General features: G+C 41.0%; 1 protein-coding gene across 10 annotated transcripts in view; it reads right to left on the bottom strand.

The window, feature by feature from the left end:
- PTPRM (protein tyrosine phosphatase receptor type M) overlaps positions 1–16,887 on the bottom strand; it is a 502,968-nt gene extending 486,081 nt beyond the window's left edge. For 3 of the 10 annotated variants that reach the window (XM_054814410.1, XM_054814411.1, XM_054814416.1), the window contains exon 1: positions 15,609–16,887. In XM_054814410.1, coding sequence (XP_054670385.1) covers positions 15,609–15,681 — 73 coding nt within the window. In that variant the 5' untranslated portion in view covers positions 15,682–16,887. The remainder of the gene's footprint in view (positions 1–15,608) is intronic. The other 7 variants (XM_054814413.1, XM_054814414.1, XM_054814415.1 and 4 more) reach the window with 3 other exon arrangements.
- Positions 16,888–18,932: the final 2,045 nt, after the last annotated feature.

The following is an 18,932-nucleotide window of genomic DNA, read 5'->3' as shown; positions in this document are numbered from 1 at the left end:
AAGAAAACAACCATAGGAATGCTACTTATGTTTGGTTACTACTTCTCATCCTAAAGGGGAAAAAAATAAAACCAAACTAACCCCACAAATAATTTTCTTACTCTGGCTTTCATTGGTTTTATTTATCAAGATTATTTAACAAAAGTCAGAGTAGAATGACACGCTTCATAAAGTACTTTTTAAGCACAGGGTCTAGAAATGGAGAAAAAGACAGCAAGTGGGCAGGGATGTGGATGTAGAGGGTCTTGGCAGCCTAGCCTGTCCTTTCCTGCTCATACACACCTAAGTCAATCAGAAACAGCATCTGCCTGGTCAACCTACAAACCAGTGTCGACACAAGGGAACAGCAAGAAAACCAGTTTCCTGGATAACATCCACCAGTGCTTTACCTGACAGAAAGCAAGGCCGGGTGTGCGGGGGTGTGTGTGTGCAAAATCCTTTCTTACAAGGGACTAAAGTTCTTGGGATGGGCACACAAGAATTCACTTGCCTTTTTAAATACATACACAGCATACTGCTTTAGTCCCTCCCAGGACATCAGGTTAGGCCTGTAAGGTTTATAACATTAGTTCAGCCTTTCTAACAAAGTATGTGCCTCAAGGACCTGCATTATTCTCTTCTATGGTAATAGCAGCCTGCTTTCATAGAATCACAGAATGGTCTGGGTCAGAAGGGACCTCAAAGATCATCTAGTTCCAACACCTTCCCCAAACCAGGTTGCCCAAAGCCCCATCCAACCTGGCCTTGAACACTTCCAGGGATGGGGCATCCACAACCTCTCTGGGCAACCTTTCCCAGTGCCTCACCACCCTCACAGTGAAGAATTTCTTCCTAATATCTAATCTAAATCTACCCTAATGATTTGGTACAATAATTACATTCCTAGCCACACCTCTGAGAAAGTGTGCAAAAAGCTTTGAAGTTCCGTCACTCCTGGATCCCATCTGCAAATCTAAGCCAGCGCGAGTCGCATTTGTTACCAAAGGTAGGTAAGATAAATTGTGAGTTTCAGCATGATTGCCTCCCTTCAGAAGAGGTTTAGAACGTAGTGCTCTTAAGCTTTGATCTCAAGATATACTGCATTTGAATAAGTGAATGCTAGAATTTTTTTTAAAAATGTACAAGAGCTCTCTCAAAAACTATTCACCTACCAAAATACTTTAATAAGCATGGTAATCAATTTGGGAGCTACACAGAAACCTCTAACAAATACAGGCTTCTACAGACACACCTGAAGACAGTCAGCTCTTGGCAATGACTTTCGGCCACTCTACTCGCAGTAACATAATGAATACACTGTGTAGGTTGAGAGATCCAGTGCATGTGGAACAGAACAATACAGAAGCCTCTGAATTTTCTCTCAGGATAGACACCAATTTTTTTATTAATATACTCTACAAAGTATATTACTAAATGTGGTGCAGAAATAGAAAGAGCTCTTTAAAAATATAAGATTATGTGACACAAGCTGTATATCCTATTTTCATTTATTGTCCATGTATTTCAAGTGGCACTAATTTACAACAGTAAAAAGCAAAGCCATTAAGTACATAAAGGACCCTGATAGCTTCAGGTATAAAATAAGTATAGTTTCTCACATCAGCTTAGAGTGCTGTTGTATGTAGAGTAAACCGTGTAACGTAAAACTTGAGAATTGCAATGGTGTATCTCATGTATAGGAGAATATAGGAAAATGTATGGGAAAGCTGTGAATATTTTCTCTTAAAGAAAATTAATTACCATGGGTACAATATTCCTGTATCAAAGGTGCAATAGTTCACAGCCATCTTCCACATCAACATAAAAATTTATTGCAAGTGATGTCAAAAATCCATTAAGTCTCACTTTGTTTATTACTGATCCGCCGCTGGAAGCCATCAGCTCCATCTCCAACCAGGCTGCATTAGCAGGCTGACTCCATTGCAAAGTAAGAGTGGGGAGCATGAACCACCTCTGAAAATAGTCTCAGTTGACCCAGCTAGATCTGCACAGAAACAGATGAGGAGTGCTCATGAAATCTAGCAGCACAGCTGAGCGATAGGGGAAGCGTTCTCCATCTCTAGGTGGGTAATGAACATCTTTGGAAATAAAAAGTGATTTGTTGAAGTTAAGAGTTCATCTACCTCAACTTCTTACAGGAATATACCTCTACCAAACTCATTATCCTGTTATATAACTGCAGCCATTTTAAAGCTTTTGCACAATTTCAGCAATTCCCATACAGCTAAATCTCCACACAGTGTATGTACACAAAATCAGAGTAACCCTTTCATATTGCCAATCATGGCCTCACTTCAGCTAAACACAGCTAAACACTGCTTTCGGATAACCAAGACCCCACCTGGAAATCTTCAGCTACTCTCAAAGTCACCCTGCTTTTCAGACTTAGGATTCTGTCAATATGAAAAAAAGACGCCAGTAAAACTTGCTCTGGAGACAGAACCCAACCAGTATTCAAGCTGCTCAAAGCTCTGTGATCTAATTCTACACAAAAGGTTTAATAAGGTTTAGACTCATAATACAATTAGTAATTTAGCTCACAAATTAGACTATCTATTAACACTCCAGCAGAGACATCAGGCATATGAGGATTAAGAAGGAATCTTCTGCTCTCAGTATGCATGGGAAAACTTGAATGCTTTAATAGACCACTTCAGCTTATGTGCAGAACATATATTGCATTGTACAGAATGCTGGGAGCATGGCCAGCATCCTGCTCACATATTGACCTTTCATCAGTAGGAACCATGTTAATAATTCCCACAGTAAGTAGAGAGTGGGAACTTTCAAACTCAAAGTACACCTTTAACTGGTAAAAATATGTACTGATAGCACAGAATACACTGTATATGCATTTAAATGCATTAGAAGTGCACATAAAAGCGAGGTACAAAATTAACATGTCAGCATGGACAAAACACAGGTACAGCTATTATACAACATTGAACTGCAGGATTTGAATAAAGAAGCAACCGTTTTCCAAATCTTTGCATACAACATTTATTCTGTATCTGTTAAGAAAGGAAGCAGACGTATGTAATACATATGCATCATCTCCCCACAAACAGTGCTCAGAAGATTTGGAAGAGACGATACCTCTAGCATACTACTTAATGACACTTTGTCCACACAGAAAAGAATTCTAGATGAATTTTCAAAGACAGGCTGAATAGGCAAAAAACACTCTACTTATTACCAAGGAACTAGAAATTTCAATTGCTGTGTCTGAAAAGTGCTGTTCCAATTTCCAGAAAGCTATACGTGTAACTACATTTCTACAAAATGCTGATATTGGTGTGCTCATGCTGACTTGTATTAACACCCGATTTACTTGCAATTATTATGTCAACAGGAGCTTTTTGTAATTATTTTCATAGTACGCCCCAAACTGACTGTATTCATCTTTAGGTTTTGAGCTTGTGTTTCTATAAATAGTGACAGTATTACTGATTCTTTTTAGCTTGTAAAAACAAACAAACAATCTTCATCAGTTTACTTCACACTCTAGTAAAAACTATTCACACTCAAATAATATTATGAATAACGTCCATCTGGTCTGAAATCTAGATCTGGCCATGGTATCTCATTCTCCACTAGCACTGCCTGCTGTTTTTATCAAGCATTCAGTGTGACTGCACTCAGTGCAACGTAAGACTTAAACTTTACTCACAGTACTTACTCATAAGCACATGCTTTGCTGGCATGCGTGTTAGCACATGCATGGGACCATTTTGATCTAATTTGCCTCGAAAAAACCCAACACACAAACAAAAAACAAACCCAAACTTGTTATGAATAATATTCAGGCAGTCACAAATTGTATCCCCAAGCTTCTGCCATAGCCCCTCCAGAGGGTCCAGGGCTTTCTCAAAATGTGCACATTGATCTCCAAACTGTAAGGGCAACAGAGTGGCCCACAGCACCACAGGGTATCCTAATCAGAGCTACCATCCTCCAGTCCCAGCTCTCCTCTCAGCCCAGTCACAGCTGCCCAAAGGATGGAGGTGGCAGAGGAAGGCACAAATGATTTGTGAAACGTGGTGATGAGGAGCAGATATGAACAGAGAAAAGGAGGTGGAGAAAGCCCAGGAGGTGGCAGGTAAGCAATATATTCTTAAAGGTGGCCTGGTGGTTAACAGCTTTGTTAAATATGTATGTTATTTGCTGTGGAATAGATGGTAAAGTGCAATTTTAGATGGAACTGAGAGCAGGTAAGAACCCTCCCTCTTCCTCTGCACAAAATTCCAGAGTACACAGCTCTAGCAGATTACTATAATTGGCCAATTCTTTCTTTTATTGCTAGACCACTGTGTAGAGTCAAAGCACGGAAATCATGTGAATAGGGCTGCTGGTGAATGTCACGTATTTGCTCAATGCTAGTTTCAAGCATACAGGTCTGATTTTTTTGCAGTTCTGCTCCCAAAGGTCCAGAAATACACATAATCCAATTCTGGTATACAAGCCAGAATTAATTTTTCACTGCTGCAAATCTAGCATGGCACTCTGCAGTTTGCGAAGACTTTAACAGAGCCAGTTTTGGAAAAGCGCGATTTCTCACTCACACTGAGTGAGTGGTTCCCAAACTGTGGTTTGCAAAACTCCTGTGATCCACCCACTACAGGCATTGATTTGAAGCAAACAAGCCTGTCAGGTACTACTTTTCCAAGGCAGATTTACTGTGGACCAATTCAGGAAGCTGTGAGTTTATATTCATTTTGAAATTGAGATCTTAAAAAATACAGACAGTTTTCATTACAAAGTCTTTGAGTTTGGGCTACACATCAGAAACTGATTCCATCTTTGCAATGAACACAACAGAACTGACAGCCAAGCAATAACTTTCAAAATACAAGTTTCCATGTTGCAGCCTGAACTGCAACCCATGGCACGTAACCAAAACCTCCGAAGTAGCTCCTGGCTGATGCCAGAATGAGTCCACAGCTGCTTTCTATTTCCATTCGTCACTAAGTCATAACAGGTATCTTCCAAAATAAAAATTTAGACATCCAAAGACTGTATCTGTTTCTCTGTAGAAATCTGAGAAAGAATTTCAAAAGCAACAGGCAATGCATGCACGATTTATGTTCCTTAATTCCCCTTGAAGCAACCTTGGCAACACAGCTAGACCAAGCCCAGACAGTCTTTATCCAAACTTCTCCATCTGAACACATGCAATTCCTGAGGCTTCACCCCTACTCCCAAGTCAAAATTACTGTCTGCACTTCGAGACTCCAAGCCCACTGTACGACAAAGGAAGGTACAGGTGAATAGGGCTGAAGCGCACATTCAGCAATGGATCTGCCAGCGAACGAACCCACAAGCACAGCAGTATGTTTGTCTGTGATTGAAAATAAAACAGAAGTAGCTGAGGAATATTATTCTTAAGGGGATATTTCCACATCATTTCCCTGCATGGATAATCTTATGCTCAATACTGGCTTACAACTTGAAGAACATTTCAAGGCTTTTTATGGTCACACCTTTTTGTGGTCGTGTAAAGTTTTTCACGTGGGTAACATTTAACTCCCCAGTATTTGGGATGCAAAGAAGTAACAGATGCTAGTGGACAAACTGACTTTCTGTTAAGCAATTATACATGTAAAGATGCAGCTCTGAAGCTTCTGTGAGGCTCGTTTAAAAACCCCAATCCACATCTGCTGTTGCTGCATGGCTGCTGCAGAAGCCAGTTTTTTATTAGTCAAGAGTGTATTTCAACTTGTCTTGGGCTTCTGGGCCCTATGCAATTTCAATGCATATTTACTCTAAAGGGCATGTGCTTGTCTCAAACACTCCTTAAATAAATAAAACAGTCAAACCCCAGTGTTTTCTAAACCCCCAAATGAAAATGCTAGGCTAATTCACATAAATCCTTTACTAGTCTACATTTATGTAGGCAATTCTAACAACAATTCTTAAAGTAAAAATAAATAAAACACACCTCATGAACTTTATATGTGGTCTTCAATCCACGTGCTTTGCTGTCACTATAAACAGAAGGTAGTAATGTTGGGCAATATACAGGCTTCCATTTCAAATTATCAACCTCTAAGGTTTTAAATAAATATTAACTTTAATTGTGTTTTGGTTTTGTTGGCTTCCTGTGACACAGACCTAACCCCAAAAGGTCGCTTTCACATTTAGAAAGTTGCTTGCAAAGGTCTTCTCCTGAGCTAGAACTGAATCAAGATGACACCTCTCAGACTCATAACGAGGGCATCAGCTGCACGGTACCTTAAAATCATTACTGGGACAACAATTTATCTTACATAACTGAGAAATTACTTCAGTAATAGCTGTCTCCGCAGAAGTTAAAAAGAAAAACAGCTTAAGTGATGTGTTATGTAAAGTGCTTATATTAAAGTGTTGAATGCAGTGCTTTGTAAAATAATCTTTATCTACTCTGCAGAATTCAGAAAAGGTAACATTAAAGGAAAAAAAGCTATAGCAATTCTCAGTCATTAACACAAGAACTACCCCACTGAGTACTATGGTTCCTGGAAATGTCCACAACTGTCTCTGTCTCCTAAGTGACAGTATTTAAGGACATTGTTGAGTTTCTAGGGAAAACTGAAGTTACAGGTGGTGACAAGTGACTGCTGTAGATTTTCTCTAAATACATTGGGGGGTTCTGAAATGTCACTTTCCTTTTTTTTTTTTCCCCCTTTTTTTTTTAATGGAAATTTAGCAGATGTCTCAAACATTAAAAAAAATCCTACTGGTCAAAACTAAACAAAAACCCACAAAAAGAACAGAAAAGCCTGGCTATGAAGATCCTCATCCATGTCACAGCCAAAAGCCAGAGCAGACTTAAATCCAGGTCTCCCACACCTACGTAGGAGTTCTGATCACTAAGCAACTGACTATTACAACAGGAGTTAAAATATATATCTGTCTTTTTCATGCTGTGCTCCAGTGGTATGATTCATGTTAGGCTATGTCATCCTAACGTGGAACCAGAAAAATCTCCAGGCTCAGAAAGTTCCACTAAGAGAAAAATCATTTCCTGGTTGAGATTATATGACACATCTTAAAACAGTTAAGTAAAGGAGATCTAAGACTATCAAAATAGTAATAACTTCCAAAAATTGTCATCATCAGAACACTGTTGTTCCTGAATTATACTGGTTGATAGAAACATGACAGTAATTACAATATATTAAGTATAGCCCTATACAGGTACACAAACAGCATCAAACCTTGAAATAAATGTATTTCGTCACAAATTTCTACCAAGCCTGGGAGCACACTCTGATCAGGCTGTAGAGTTGTTAGGAAACACTGGACTGCTCAGTGATTTTATTTACTAGAAGGATGGAAGAGGGAATAGGCAATAATGAAATTTTTCTTTTCAAATGAAACATATATACAAATCACATAAGAAGAGAGAGCAACTATACCAAACAACTACAGTTACGTCTGATCTGGGGCCTAACACAGTTCATTGAGATGGGAATTGACTTTCATGTGTTTTCAACTGTTAGTTGAACTGTTTGTCAAAACAGTAAAAACCGATGAACATGAAAATAGCAGAAGTGAGGCGAATAGGAGTTTCTACGCAGGTAGAGGACAATGTGAGTCCCTTTAGGAAATCTCTGCTTGAGATATAACAGGGTAATATTCTTTTTTCAAAACTGGAGAACCTCTTTCTCTACATACCCTCAGGAAGTATGTAGACTTGGTAACCAAAACTTTAAGATGTGCATGTAGATGACCATTCTTTGGTCATAAATGACTGTATCGGCCATAGTAGAATTACTAAGCATCAGCTCCCAAAATAAGCAATTGTTTTGACTTAAGTGAGATGACAAAGAGGGGAAAAAAAAATACACTCCCCGCAACAACCTCTGCTCCAAGTACACCATGAAAAGTGCAAAAATCTGCTAAAGGGTAATAATTCATCAAATTTTAAGACACAAACATACAAACTAGTGTATAGATGACAAGCATATATACAAGTAGAGAAGTGCATATCTTAGACTGAAATTACTTACTCAGTAAGACTTACTTAGTCTAGTCTATATTCACCACAAAAACAGATGTAAAAAGCCCCTCTATTCATTTACCTGTGAGAATAACTTCATTATAAAAACCTCTAGACATTACTGGTCCACTATCCATCCACCTAAAAGAGCATAGAAACTCCTGTAATATCCTCCTCGATCTTCTATTAGAATCTCATCAGCACAACTAAACAGTTCTTTCATCTCATCAGCCTACCTTTATGCACTACAGAATTAAAGCAAAGGGCCGCAGACAGAAGTATTCTATCCAGTATATTACTTTCAAAAATAAAGAGCCTAAACAATACTTGATTTTAGAGTTAAGGATAAAATAGGTGATAGGATTCAAGATAATAAAGCATGATCCTTCTGAAAACTTCCCCAGAATAACTGTGCTGTAAACATAAAACCCCAAAACCATCAAAAAAAAGCCCACCCCAAAACAAAACCCCTGCTATAATACAGGTGTGTGATGCTCTACTTCGTTCTCCTAGAAGATGAAGAGCTGAAGTGATGAAAGAGGTAATTAGCTGTTAGTTATTCCAAAGCAAAAACCACATTTCTTGTGATTAACAAAGCAGGGTTGTAAAAAAAAAAATAAAAAATAATAGCTTAACATTGAAGAAGATTACAAAAAAAAAGCAGGGGGAGGAGCCAATCTACCCCTCAAAACACCCTAGTGTAACCAAAACTTAGTGGTCTCTAAATCAGGGCAGACTACACAGGGAGTGGGGAGGAAGAAGGGGGAAACCAAACACACTCAGAAGCAAAATGCTGGGTTTACATCATTCAAACAGAAAAAAAATTAAAAACTCGTTAACATCATTACACTTAATCATATGTATAAAGATAATCAACTATTGCTATGTAAAGCTGTCAGAAGACATATTCAAGGCTTGAATATGTTATTAAAGACAAACATGTTCAAAACTAAGATGACAAAAATAAGAAAATGTGAATAATTATAAATCCATTTATGTTTTCCAGATGTACTTTAGCTCCCTTTAGGACTTCAGCTTTTTTCTAGAACATCTTCTCTTCCGCTAAGGTTTATCTCTTACACTTCTAGAAAACGTTATGCCTGCCTTCCCACCTTTTTCCCCAAACACACTAATTCTAACCTTTTTTCAGAACTCCCTCCTGCTAATACTGCCGTGGTTTTGTCTGAACAAATGTGGTCATTACTTTATTTCCTACCATTGCTCCTAACGTGGCAAAGAGTCACTGCGGAGTCAGATGCTTCTGGCTGAGACACTTCTTTCCTATTCCCTGCAGCTACGGAGCATGAGTGTGTGTTAGAGGCACAAATACACCTTTATTTTTACTGTTACTATTCTCAGAAATGTGGGCACAAAAATGTCTTTCCTTCATTTTTAAAGCCTGCATGGGGACTTACCCTCTGTACCTCCTCGTAACATTAATGGAAGTCACAAGGCTTAAAAAAACATCACAACACATTATTCCAAAATCAGTACAGAATTCCACTGACAGCAACATCATTTCTGAAAATAATTGTTTTGAATGGAACAGAAAGCTTCTTAATATGTTGTGAGAAGACATATACTCACACAACACTTAAGCTTTTCTTCAAGACAAGGATCAATCAAGATGGTCAAGATATAGCCTTATCGGATCTCTATAGCAATAACCCTCACATTTAAACCATGAGGAAAGTACTGTCAATTTCTTTGTAAGTTCATGCATTTTATTCTGTATTTTTATTATATTAGAGCATTCATTCATCCTTCTGTTGGATACTAACACTGATACTGAAATCAGCCTTTTTACAAGTTATCAAAAGTTCATTTGTATTATAATCAAACTGGTGCGAACAAGCCACCAATGGATTAAAATTCTCTAGGTCACAAAAATCCATCATATATTTTCACACCTCCTCAACTCCAAATACACCCACATTCTCATAAAGCTCAGTTTACAGCCCTTCCTCTTTCTATGCTTAGAAAAGTGGATTTAGAGATGCAGCTACACCTAGTGATCAGCAGCAGATCACAGCAGGCAAAACTCAGGAAGACACTACAAAAATCAGAAGGAAGAATGTGAATACAGTGGGGTGAATAAAGTGACACAGTAAAATTTATTGCTAGATTTCTTTTTTTTTTTCCTTTTTTCTAAATATATGACCATATGCTCCACATTGGATTTTGTTTCTTGAAATCCTTTTAATACATTGATAACATTACACATTAAATCATAAATAACAGTTCTGGAAGTTATCAGCAAAAATCAAATGAAAAAAAGAGGACTCTCTCAACTTTGAGCACGTAATTCGGCTGCATTCACACATTAACAAACAATTTATTCCTGGGAAAATTGTCAGAGCTACTTTCTTTACACAAGAGTTGGAGGTGTGAGCTGAAAGTTTCATCAATGCATGCCATTTTCTGGGGAAACATCTTTAAAACTTAGTGATGTAGCTACTTTAAGTAAGTGTTTGATATTGATACTAACGAGCTTTAAAACACAAGAAATCTCCCTCTCAAATGGCATTTCCTTTAGCGTAAAAGGTGCAACGTGTGAAATACCAGATCAGTTCACAGATCCTGACCCCACGACATCACTGGACTTTGGTCTATCAAGTCTACATCTATTATCTTCCCCTAGCTGAATCTCATGATGCCAAGTGAGCCAACTGTCTCAGTGGCGAGGTGTAATGCTGACCTGGCCACTGGCAACGAGGCTGTTTGACACACTCACTGGCCATCTCCGTGTATGGGTGAGCACGCATGAAAAAAAAAAAAAATATCTCCACATTTTTTCAGGTCAGACACAAATGATGTTAGTGAGATATAGTTCAGAAGCTTACCCGATCTATCCTAACATGTTTTGTGATTTGCCTGAGGATTTGGTCTCTCTAGCTGTCAATCTAGCAACTTCTGTGAGCACTAAATATATTATTTTTTTCATAAATGATATGCTGTTATATTGTTTCAAGACACTGTGATTTGGTTTTTTCCATGGATTCTGACAACTGCTAAATCAGGAGACCAAATAAACATCACAGGATTTTTTTCCCCAGTGTTATTAAATCCTACAAAATATTACAAGGACATATTTTTAATTTCTGATGAGGTTTCATCACTAACTTTTGACACTCGAACAAGACTAGAATAGTTAAATAAAATAAATTTAAAAAAAAAAAACCAAAACACGTACCCACCACACAGCTTCCTTTTTATTTTCCCCCCCAAAAAATGTGTCACTTCCAAAGCCCAGACTCTCATTTTAACCTGAAGCATTCTAAAGTACATCCCAGTTCACAGGGTACACAAAATTTATTTCATCTAACTGTCAAAATGTTAAAAAAACCAAAAAGACATATTTAGAATCTGATTCTTCAACATGCTTCCACTAATTGGCTGTACTATTTTAAATATAAATACTAAATAATATAAATAAAATGTGTAAAAACCAAACCAAGTCAGCCACCTATTCACCTGATAGCGAGAAGTTTGGTTTGCGAATCTTCTCCCCCCAGCTCTCACTGTTTAGCAATGCCAAGTCCACGCTATGAACTTCAACTGGAATAGCTTTGTTGATGAGCTGACAACTGTGTCAGCCACTAATAAAGCTGCATTTTCACTAGCATATGTTACTTGCCTTAGGAAGTGCAGGAATACGAACTTGATGGATGGGTGGAGAGGAAGGAAAGCAGGTGGAATAAGCAGCAGAATTTGTTAAAATGAAATATAAGCACAATTAGAGCTTTTTGCTGGTAAAGTGATCAGGATAGCTATTAAAGACTTCCAGACAGAGATCCTGAATGCTCTGAGAAATCTCTTTAAACACAGTTAATTACACCAGAAACTTTTTGTTTTCTATACATTGCTCCGATTACCAGGAGCTTCATTTCATCTTGGATAGGACCTATGAAGACTTAACCTATATTCTTTCTTTTCATCTTCCCTCTCTGCAGTCACCACACGTCATCACCACTGTAAGTTTCAACTTCAGCATGTCAAACTTCTTCCTTACATCTGTTTTTGGAAAATGTGATTCTTGGTTTTGGAGTGCCTACACCCAAAAATGAAATAATGAGGCACAACATCTATTCAGAATGCAAGTTTTTGTATTTCTAATCCACGAAATATCTTGAGGATTACTATTCTCTATGTAAAGTCTTTAATAGTCACTAGGACAAGTAATTTTCAATTTTTGTACAGCACTTTTTGTCCTGTTCTTCTCCTCATAATTGCCACTAGTCCTGATGCAAAGTTCATTAGGAATGGCCACGTACAAGCACTTGTAGTCAGTCTGCCCGTATCTCTCTCACTGCAACAGGACTCATCCCTTCTCAGAGAAAAACTAAAATTTTTAAAACCAGTACCATAGAAAGAGTGTGTTAATATACAGCCTTGTCACTTTCCATAGCAAAAGAGAATATAACAGCCTAATAACAGCCCTCCCTCAGTCAGATTCAGATTATAAGCAAGAAACACCAATTTCAGAATTCAGGCTGTGTGCAAATTTACATCTATCTGAACATGATGCCTTCATAAAAACAGATTCTGAGTTCTATTACACATATCCTTGCCTTCAATTTCAATTCCCCATTTTGGTATTTGACAGAACTCATCCAGACCCTTCATTTTATATAAGGCCTAATATTTAAGCTTACAATGTCCCTTCTAACTTTCCACATCTCTGACCTAAATCCTTTACAGGAGTGGATTGCTTTCCCTAGCCTGAATAATCTACCAGGGAGACAGAAGAAGGAACACGGTGGACTCAGGTGGGATTTCGTGATGGGAACGCCATGTTTCAAGAACTTCTGTAATGTTAGCATTCAGTCTTCGTATGGGCCCTCTTAATAACATTTATGTTAAAATTATAAACAAAACCCAGCCAAATTAGGTGTGCTACAGTTTCTCAGACAGAAACTAAAAAAAAAAAAAAAAAAAACCCACCAACAAAAAACCCCCACCAAAACAAGAACTGCCCTTGCAGAAAGACCCCAGCAACTTCAAAAAAAACCCTTAAGATAAGCAGCATTGTCCATTTAAGACGATGGTTTTAGTAACATCTCTTGAATTCAAATTCTTGAAACCATTTGCTTCTTGAACTGATGAATCCATAATTTTAAATTCTTTAGTTAAGGACTCAGAGAAGATCTCATTGTTATTAACTGTTAAGCTGCTTTCAAAAGATTACTTGAAAGCTTCCAGGCCTTAAAAAGCCAAGATCTGATCTTTCAGTAAGATTATTTTCTAAATGAGAAACTCAAAACAATAGCTGACAGTAATGTTAGAACCAATCTCTGTAAAACAAATCAGTCATTTTAGAAAAGGGTAAAAATAAAAATGGAACTATAAATGCCAAAGATTACTTAGCTCACCCACTGCTATTCTTTGCTTAGAACATGTGTGGAGTTGATTTTGTTTCTTTTTTCTTTGTTTTTAAACTTTTTATAGGTTAGTCATATAACTCCCATCTGCAACAAGGGACAGCTATTACAAAAGATAACTACCCAACTCAAGGACAGATTTTTTTGTAATTTAATTTCTATGACACTGATGCATCAAGCTTTTAACAAAAGCAACAGCAATTTCTTCCCTGAAGCAAAAATGACTCCCAGGCACGCACTTCAAATGGTAAACTACAAAAATGGAAATTTCATCAATTTTGTTCTAAGTGAGTACCAAGAATCAATATTTAAAAAAAAAAAAAAAAACCTGTATGCACATCTTCACAAATAATCTTTACATTCAGTATTTCACAAACATGTGCACACACAGGGAGAAGGCAGGGCAGATTCTGCATCCCGTGACATCCTTTGCAATTGCAGCCTTTGTTATTCAGTACTTGGGAAGGGCTGGAATTGCACCTTTGAATAACTGTATGCGCAGGTCATCTCTGAATTGTTTGTGGTTTATATCACAGTTCCTTCCAGCATGCGCAGCAACGGAAATGAACACAGCAGATACAAATCTAACGCTAATGTGGAATTGTTCTTCAGCAACGTGAACGGCACTTAAATGCTGACCATAATATAGTATCAGAATATCACACGCACAACTCATTTAAATATCCAAGAGTAGAAGAGTTGCCCTAGCTTAACTTTAAACAAGTAGTAAGACAGTTCACACAGGTCAGCAATGAGTTATGGATTTATCCTAAAAAAGCAAGAGCTCTCACTTAAGTCTGGACACTAGACTTCCAATATTAATGAGTTATAGGGCTAACATACATGAGTTCAATTCCATAATTCACTACAGAACACAGCTTCATCCTAACATGAATATTTGGAAAAGATTTCGTCATTGTTATATATCACCTCGGTACAAAACATTTTTCTGCTCAGGGACCTTCCGTCTCATCTGCAGTAAAAATGCTGGAGAGAAATTAGGGGAAATGCAGCTGCGTATACAAAAGGCCCCTGGAACCTAATATAAAACCCAGAAAATTTTAAGTTTTAAAAAAGTTTAAAACCAGATCTCCAATTCCTACCTGTAAAACTTGGTTTAGTTACAGTGCTGCATAGAAGCAACATGTAATGTACAAAATATAAACTATCCTGCAGCCTGAGCAACAAGGAAAGTCAAAAGTATTGCTTCCCACCAGATCAAAGCACACTTCGCATGAACTGAAGACCAGATGTCTTCAATTTAACGTGCTTTTCAGCTGCACTCACTTCATGTTAGGAACAAAACAAACAAAAAAAATCTGAAGTTTCTCTTTGCAGTGAAGCACACAGAACTATTTCACAATCCAAACTTCTGTCTAAAATTATGGGTTTCTTCAACATGTAAATAGGACAGGGGTGCAGGCGGAGGACTCGAGACCAAGATAACCATCTGCAGGTCTTGGACTTCAGGGAACAGAAACCCTCTGTGGATGGAGCACTTAGCCGGGCTCTCCGCTGGATGTGAATCCTGACACGCCGCAGACGCGGGCAGCTTCTGCCCTGCCCTCCGAGGTGACGATTTGGGGGGCTGAAGAAAACGAGGGGCCGGGGCTTTACCTCCGGCTCTACCGGCGTTTCACAGTCGCACCTACGGGCAGCGCGAAACGCGGGGAGCTCGGGGGGCGAGCGAGGAGGAACCGGCGGGGCGAGGCAGGCAGGGCGGCGGGGCACCCGCCAGCCCCTCCGGGGAGCACCGCAAGTCTTCCTTCCCCCGTCTCCAGCTCCGTCGCCGGTCGGAGCGGCGGAGGCGAGGGCGGCGGGGGCCCGTCGGCGGCTCATCTCCCCCCTCCGCCTCCCGCGTCGGGAAACTTTCGGGAAGTCGGCGGCGAGAAACCCCAGACCGAGCCCGAGTCCCGCCCGTCCCTCCAGCTTTGCCCTCGGGCTGCCCGAGCCCCGCTGGCCTCTTCCCTTCCCCTCAGCGCCTTTGCCGTCAGGGCACAAGGGCGCAAATCTAACAGCATCCCGGCGCCTCCCTCTCCGCCTGCCTCGGACACTTTTCCCCCCCCATGTACGCATCGGCTCCGAAGTGTCAGCCCCACCAGGGGAACGGGCAGGAAAGAAAAAAAAAAAAAAAAAACAAACAAAACCTCAAGTGACTCCGAAATCGCAGCTTCCCCCCTTGCCCTCCGCCGCCCCCGCCCGCGGGAGGGCTGCCCGGCCCCGGGCCAGGCGAGGCGGCTCCTTACCTGTGAACGTCTGCGCTCCCGCCGCCAGCAAAAGTCCGGCCAAAGTAACCAGGCAAGTTCCAACTTTCCCCATATTTCCACCCCTTCCTGCTCCGGATCCAGCAAAGTGCCAAAGTGTTTGCCAAAGTAGGAGGCGCCCCTCTAGCCCCCCTCCAGTCAGTGGGGCAGGCGGGGAGGGGGGAGCCCGACTCCCCCACTTGGTGCCCCGCGGGCTGTTTTCTCTTCCTCGCCCTCTCTTCGCTTTTAAGGGGCTGGGAAAGAGGGGTGCGAAGTGGCCGGGGGCTGCCTGCCTGCCTTCCTTCCTCCGGCCGCACCGCTGCCCTCGCCCCAGGGGCCGCGCCGCCTCCCCGCGCGGACGCCCCACGCCTTCCGCGCCTCTCGCCTCCCCCGCTGCCCGGGGGGGGCACCCTTAATCCCGGAGTCTCTTCGCCCGGCGCCGCCGTTAGTCCCGGCTTAGCTCGGCTCCCTGACTGACTCGCGGTCCCCCCCGGCAGGCAGGCAGGCTAAAGGGAGCGCGGAAAGTCACGCCCAGCCGGCGGCGTCGCCGCTCTCTCCCGCTAGAGGGCGAGGCGACGCGGGCTCGCAGCGGCGGGGCGCCGTTGACAGGGTTTCGTTACGGCTGTCGCCTGCGGAGGCGAAGCGCTCGACTCTCCTTCCCGCCGCCCCCTTCCTTCGCTGCCCCGAGAGCGGCTTTGTTTGCAGAGGAGGTGGCTGCGTGCCTGGCAGGACGATGTCGAAAGTTCCCGGACAGCGGGGGAGAGAAGGAAGAACCGAAAAGAGAAAAAAAAAAAAAAATGTTAACTAAGCGTCTCGGTAACTTTGCCGCGGGCCGGTCGCGGCGAGAGCCTCAGGCGCTGAAGTTGAGGCTGCCGTGGCTACCTGTCCCGCCGCGACGGGGCCCTGAGGGAACGGCTGCCGCCGCCCCGAGCGGCCCGGCCCTGGGGCAGCCGCCTCCCTCTCCCCGCACCCCCGCCCCGCCTCTCTGGCGCTGCTCCGGGGCACCGGGACAGGGAAGGATAAATCTGAGAGAGGGGGAAAGCGCTGGCTTTTCATAATCGTTTTGCTTTGTTTTTACAGGCAATCTGGAGTCTGTCGGAAGAACTAGTTAGAGGCCACTACTGTGTCTTCCGCGAAAACCGCAAGCGTGAGAGCCCTGCCCTCACAGCGAAAGGCTGATACTAAAAGGAAATTAAGATGTAAATGGCTTTCTCCGGGCTGGCGACGAGCGGCACTGTGTTGTAAATAAATTGCTTCTCGTTCGTGTGCTGCTACTGAAACTTCAGCGCCTCGCTCAGCCCTCGGTTACAGCCACCCTTCGCCCCTCCGCAGCGTTTCGGGGCGGCTGGGAAGGGTGGGCGGTGGGAAGGGACCCCTGGAGGTCTTTAGCCCGGCCCCCCGGCTCAAAGCAGAGTCAGCTTTTACCCCGATGAGTGAAGAATGACGTCATGAATTGGCAGGGTTAGATAGTGACTGATGGATGTAAAATCACGTTAAAATGGCAGTTACCTTTCGTTATTCGCAGTCTGCGACTTCTGGCATTTATCTTCTACATCGTGTGTGAGGTACAGCTGCTTGACAATCTTTTTCATTTTGGGGCTTTTGCTGCTGGTGTCCAAGACACTGCAAGGATGTGTTTGTTGGTTTTAAACCAGTTCTTTCTAAATTGGACTTGTAGAGGTGGAAATATTTTTGTTGGCTATCACTTTCAAGGAAAGCTTTCTTTTTATTTCAAGCGTAAGCGCTGTCAAATTTAATCCCTGTTTATTCCCTGAGGGTCACAAATAAAACGGTAAAACCAAGAATCTAGATAATGCAATTAAGGGTTTGAGCTGGCAAACACAAATATAAGAACGCAGGTTCTGGGTTCACAGTTTTCTCCAGCACAGAGCCTTTGGTTTTTATGCTACTCCAATATGTAATTAGCCAGCTTCAATCTCGTCTCAACTGAAGTCGTAACTCTACCCATCCCCCACATGGTAGTGGGAGTCACAACACCTATTAATGATTTGTGCATATTTTGTATTATTTTTATATATAATACATCTTCTTCAAACTTAGGCACACAGCTGTATCATTTCTAGTGATCGTCCAACCATTCTGTTGTCAGGACACTGCTATATTATGGTTTCACTAATGCATTTGTTATGTGATGCAATCTTCACGAGGGGGCATGAACTTTTTGATATGGGGGTAAGGCAGCTACCTCGAAAGTTAACGCAAGGGGGCAGAATAGCATTAATTGTTGTGTTTCCTGACGTCAGACTTTTTCTTTTGAATTGTGAGCATTCTCTGCGTTTATTATTTGCCCGGAACTTCCTACACTTCTCCCTGAAAACAGTAGCCTTAATTCCACAAAGCTTTGATAATCTTGGGGTATGTTGCAATAAAAATATTCTATTTTTTTTATTTTACAATTTTTTCCTGGATGCATAATTTATGCAAATTTTATATTCTCTAAAAGCTACAGTTACAGCTTCTGAAAATTGGAAACTATAGCTACTCTTGAAAGTGTTACCTTTGTAACTACAAAACTGTTAAAAAACCCTCAAGAAATCTCATAAGTAATTTAACTTACAGTAAACTTAACTTTAAAATGTGTCTTCTAGTAGATCTGTCCCTAAAAATTCAGAAATGAACAGTTAAACCAGTGCGTATGCTAATGATGACTTACCTCTAGGTTCGCAATGTACAGACACACATAAAATTATATCTCTGGTCAGCTAATATCAGATCTAACAGAGTGTGGTAAAGTATCATGTTCAGACATGTAACTGTAACTCTCAACCCTGACTTTGTTACAGGGAAACGAAAACTCCATCCGTGTATCCACAGCTGTCTAGTGTTAGTGAAGATGAGACAGAAAGTCACCGAGTTCTGTGGATTACAGAAGAGCATGTAAGTGTTTGGTTCCACTTACAGTAGGAGTAAGGCTAAAGTGCTTGACCTCCAAAGACATAACTATTCTGCTTTAATTACGGTAAATCTAAGAAACAGTTAAGCTCTGGGGAATAGCTGAACCAACAAGAACAATAGAAAACACAGGCCATGCATGGCTGATCAGGGATTTAGCTGTGTTTCGCTGAGTTTTAGTACTGGAGCATGTATGAAAACAGTCCAGAAACACTACAAAAAAGAACTAGAGCATCAAGAAAACACTAGACAAAAACCACAGGTTCACTAGTGGTTTGATTCCAAGAATGCCTTCAAGAGAGTTTATTAAAGGCTAAGCTGTGGCTGGAAAGGGGATTGGAAGCATCTGAAAAAAATAAATTACTTTGCTGATTGTTTCTTACTGACAGATACTTTGCATCTCTTCTTGAACTG

This window comes from Grus americana, chromosome 2 (genome assembly GCF_028858705.1).
Source record: "Grus americana isolate bGruAme1 chromosome 2, bGruAme1.mat, whole genome shotgun sequence".
NCBI classification, from domain to species: domain Eukaryota; kingdom Metazoa; phylum Chordata; class Aves; order Gruiformes; family Gruidae; genus Grus; species Grus americana.
Note: the sequence above shows the minus strand (reverse complement) of the source record. Positions and strands in the feature narration are given on the sequence as shown.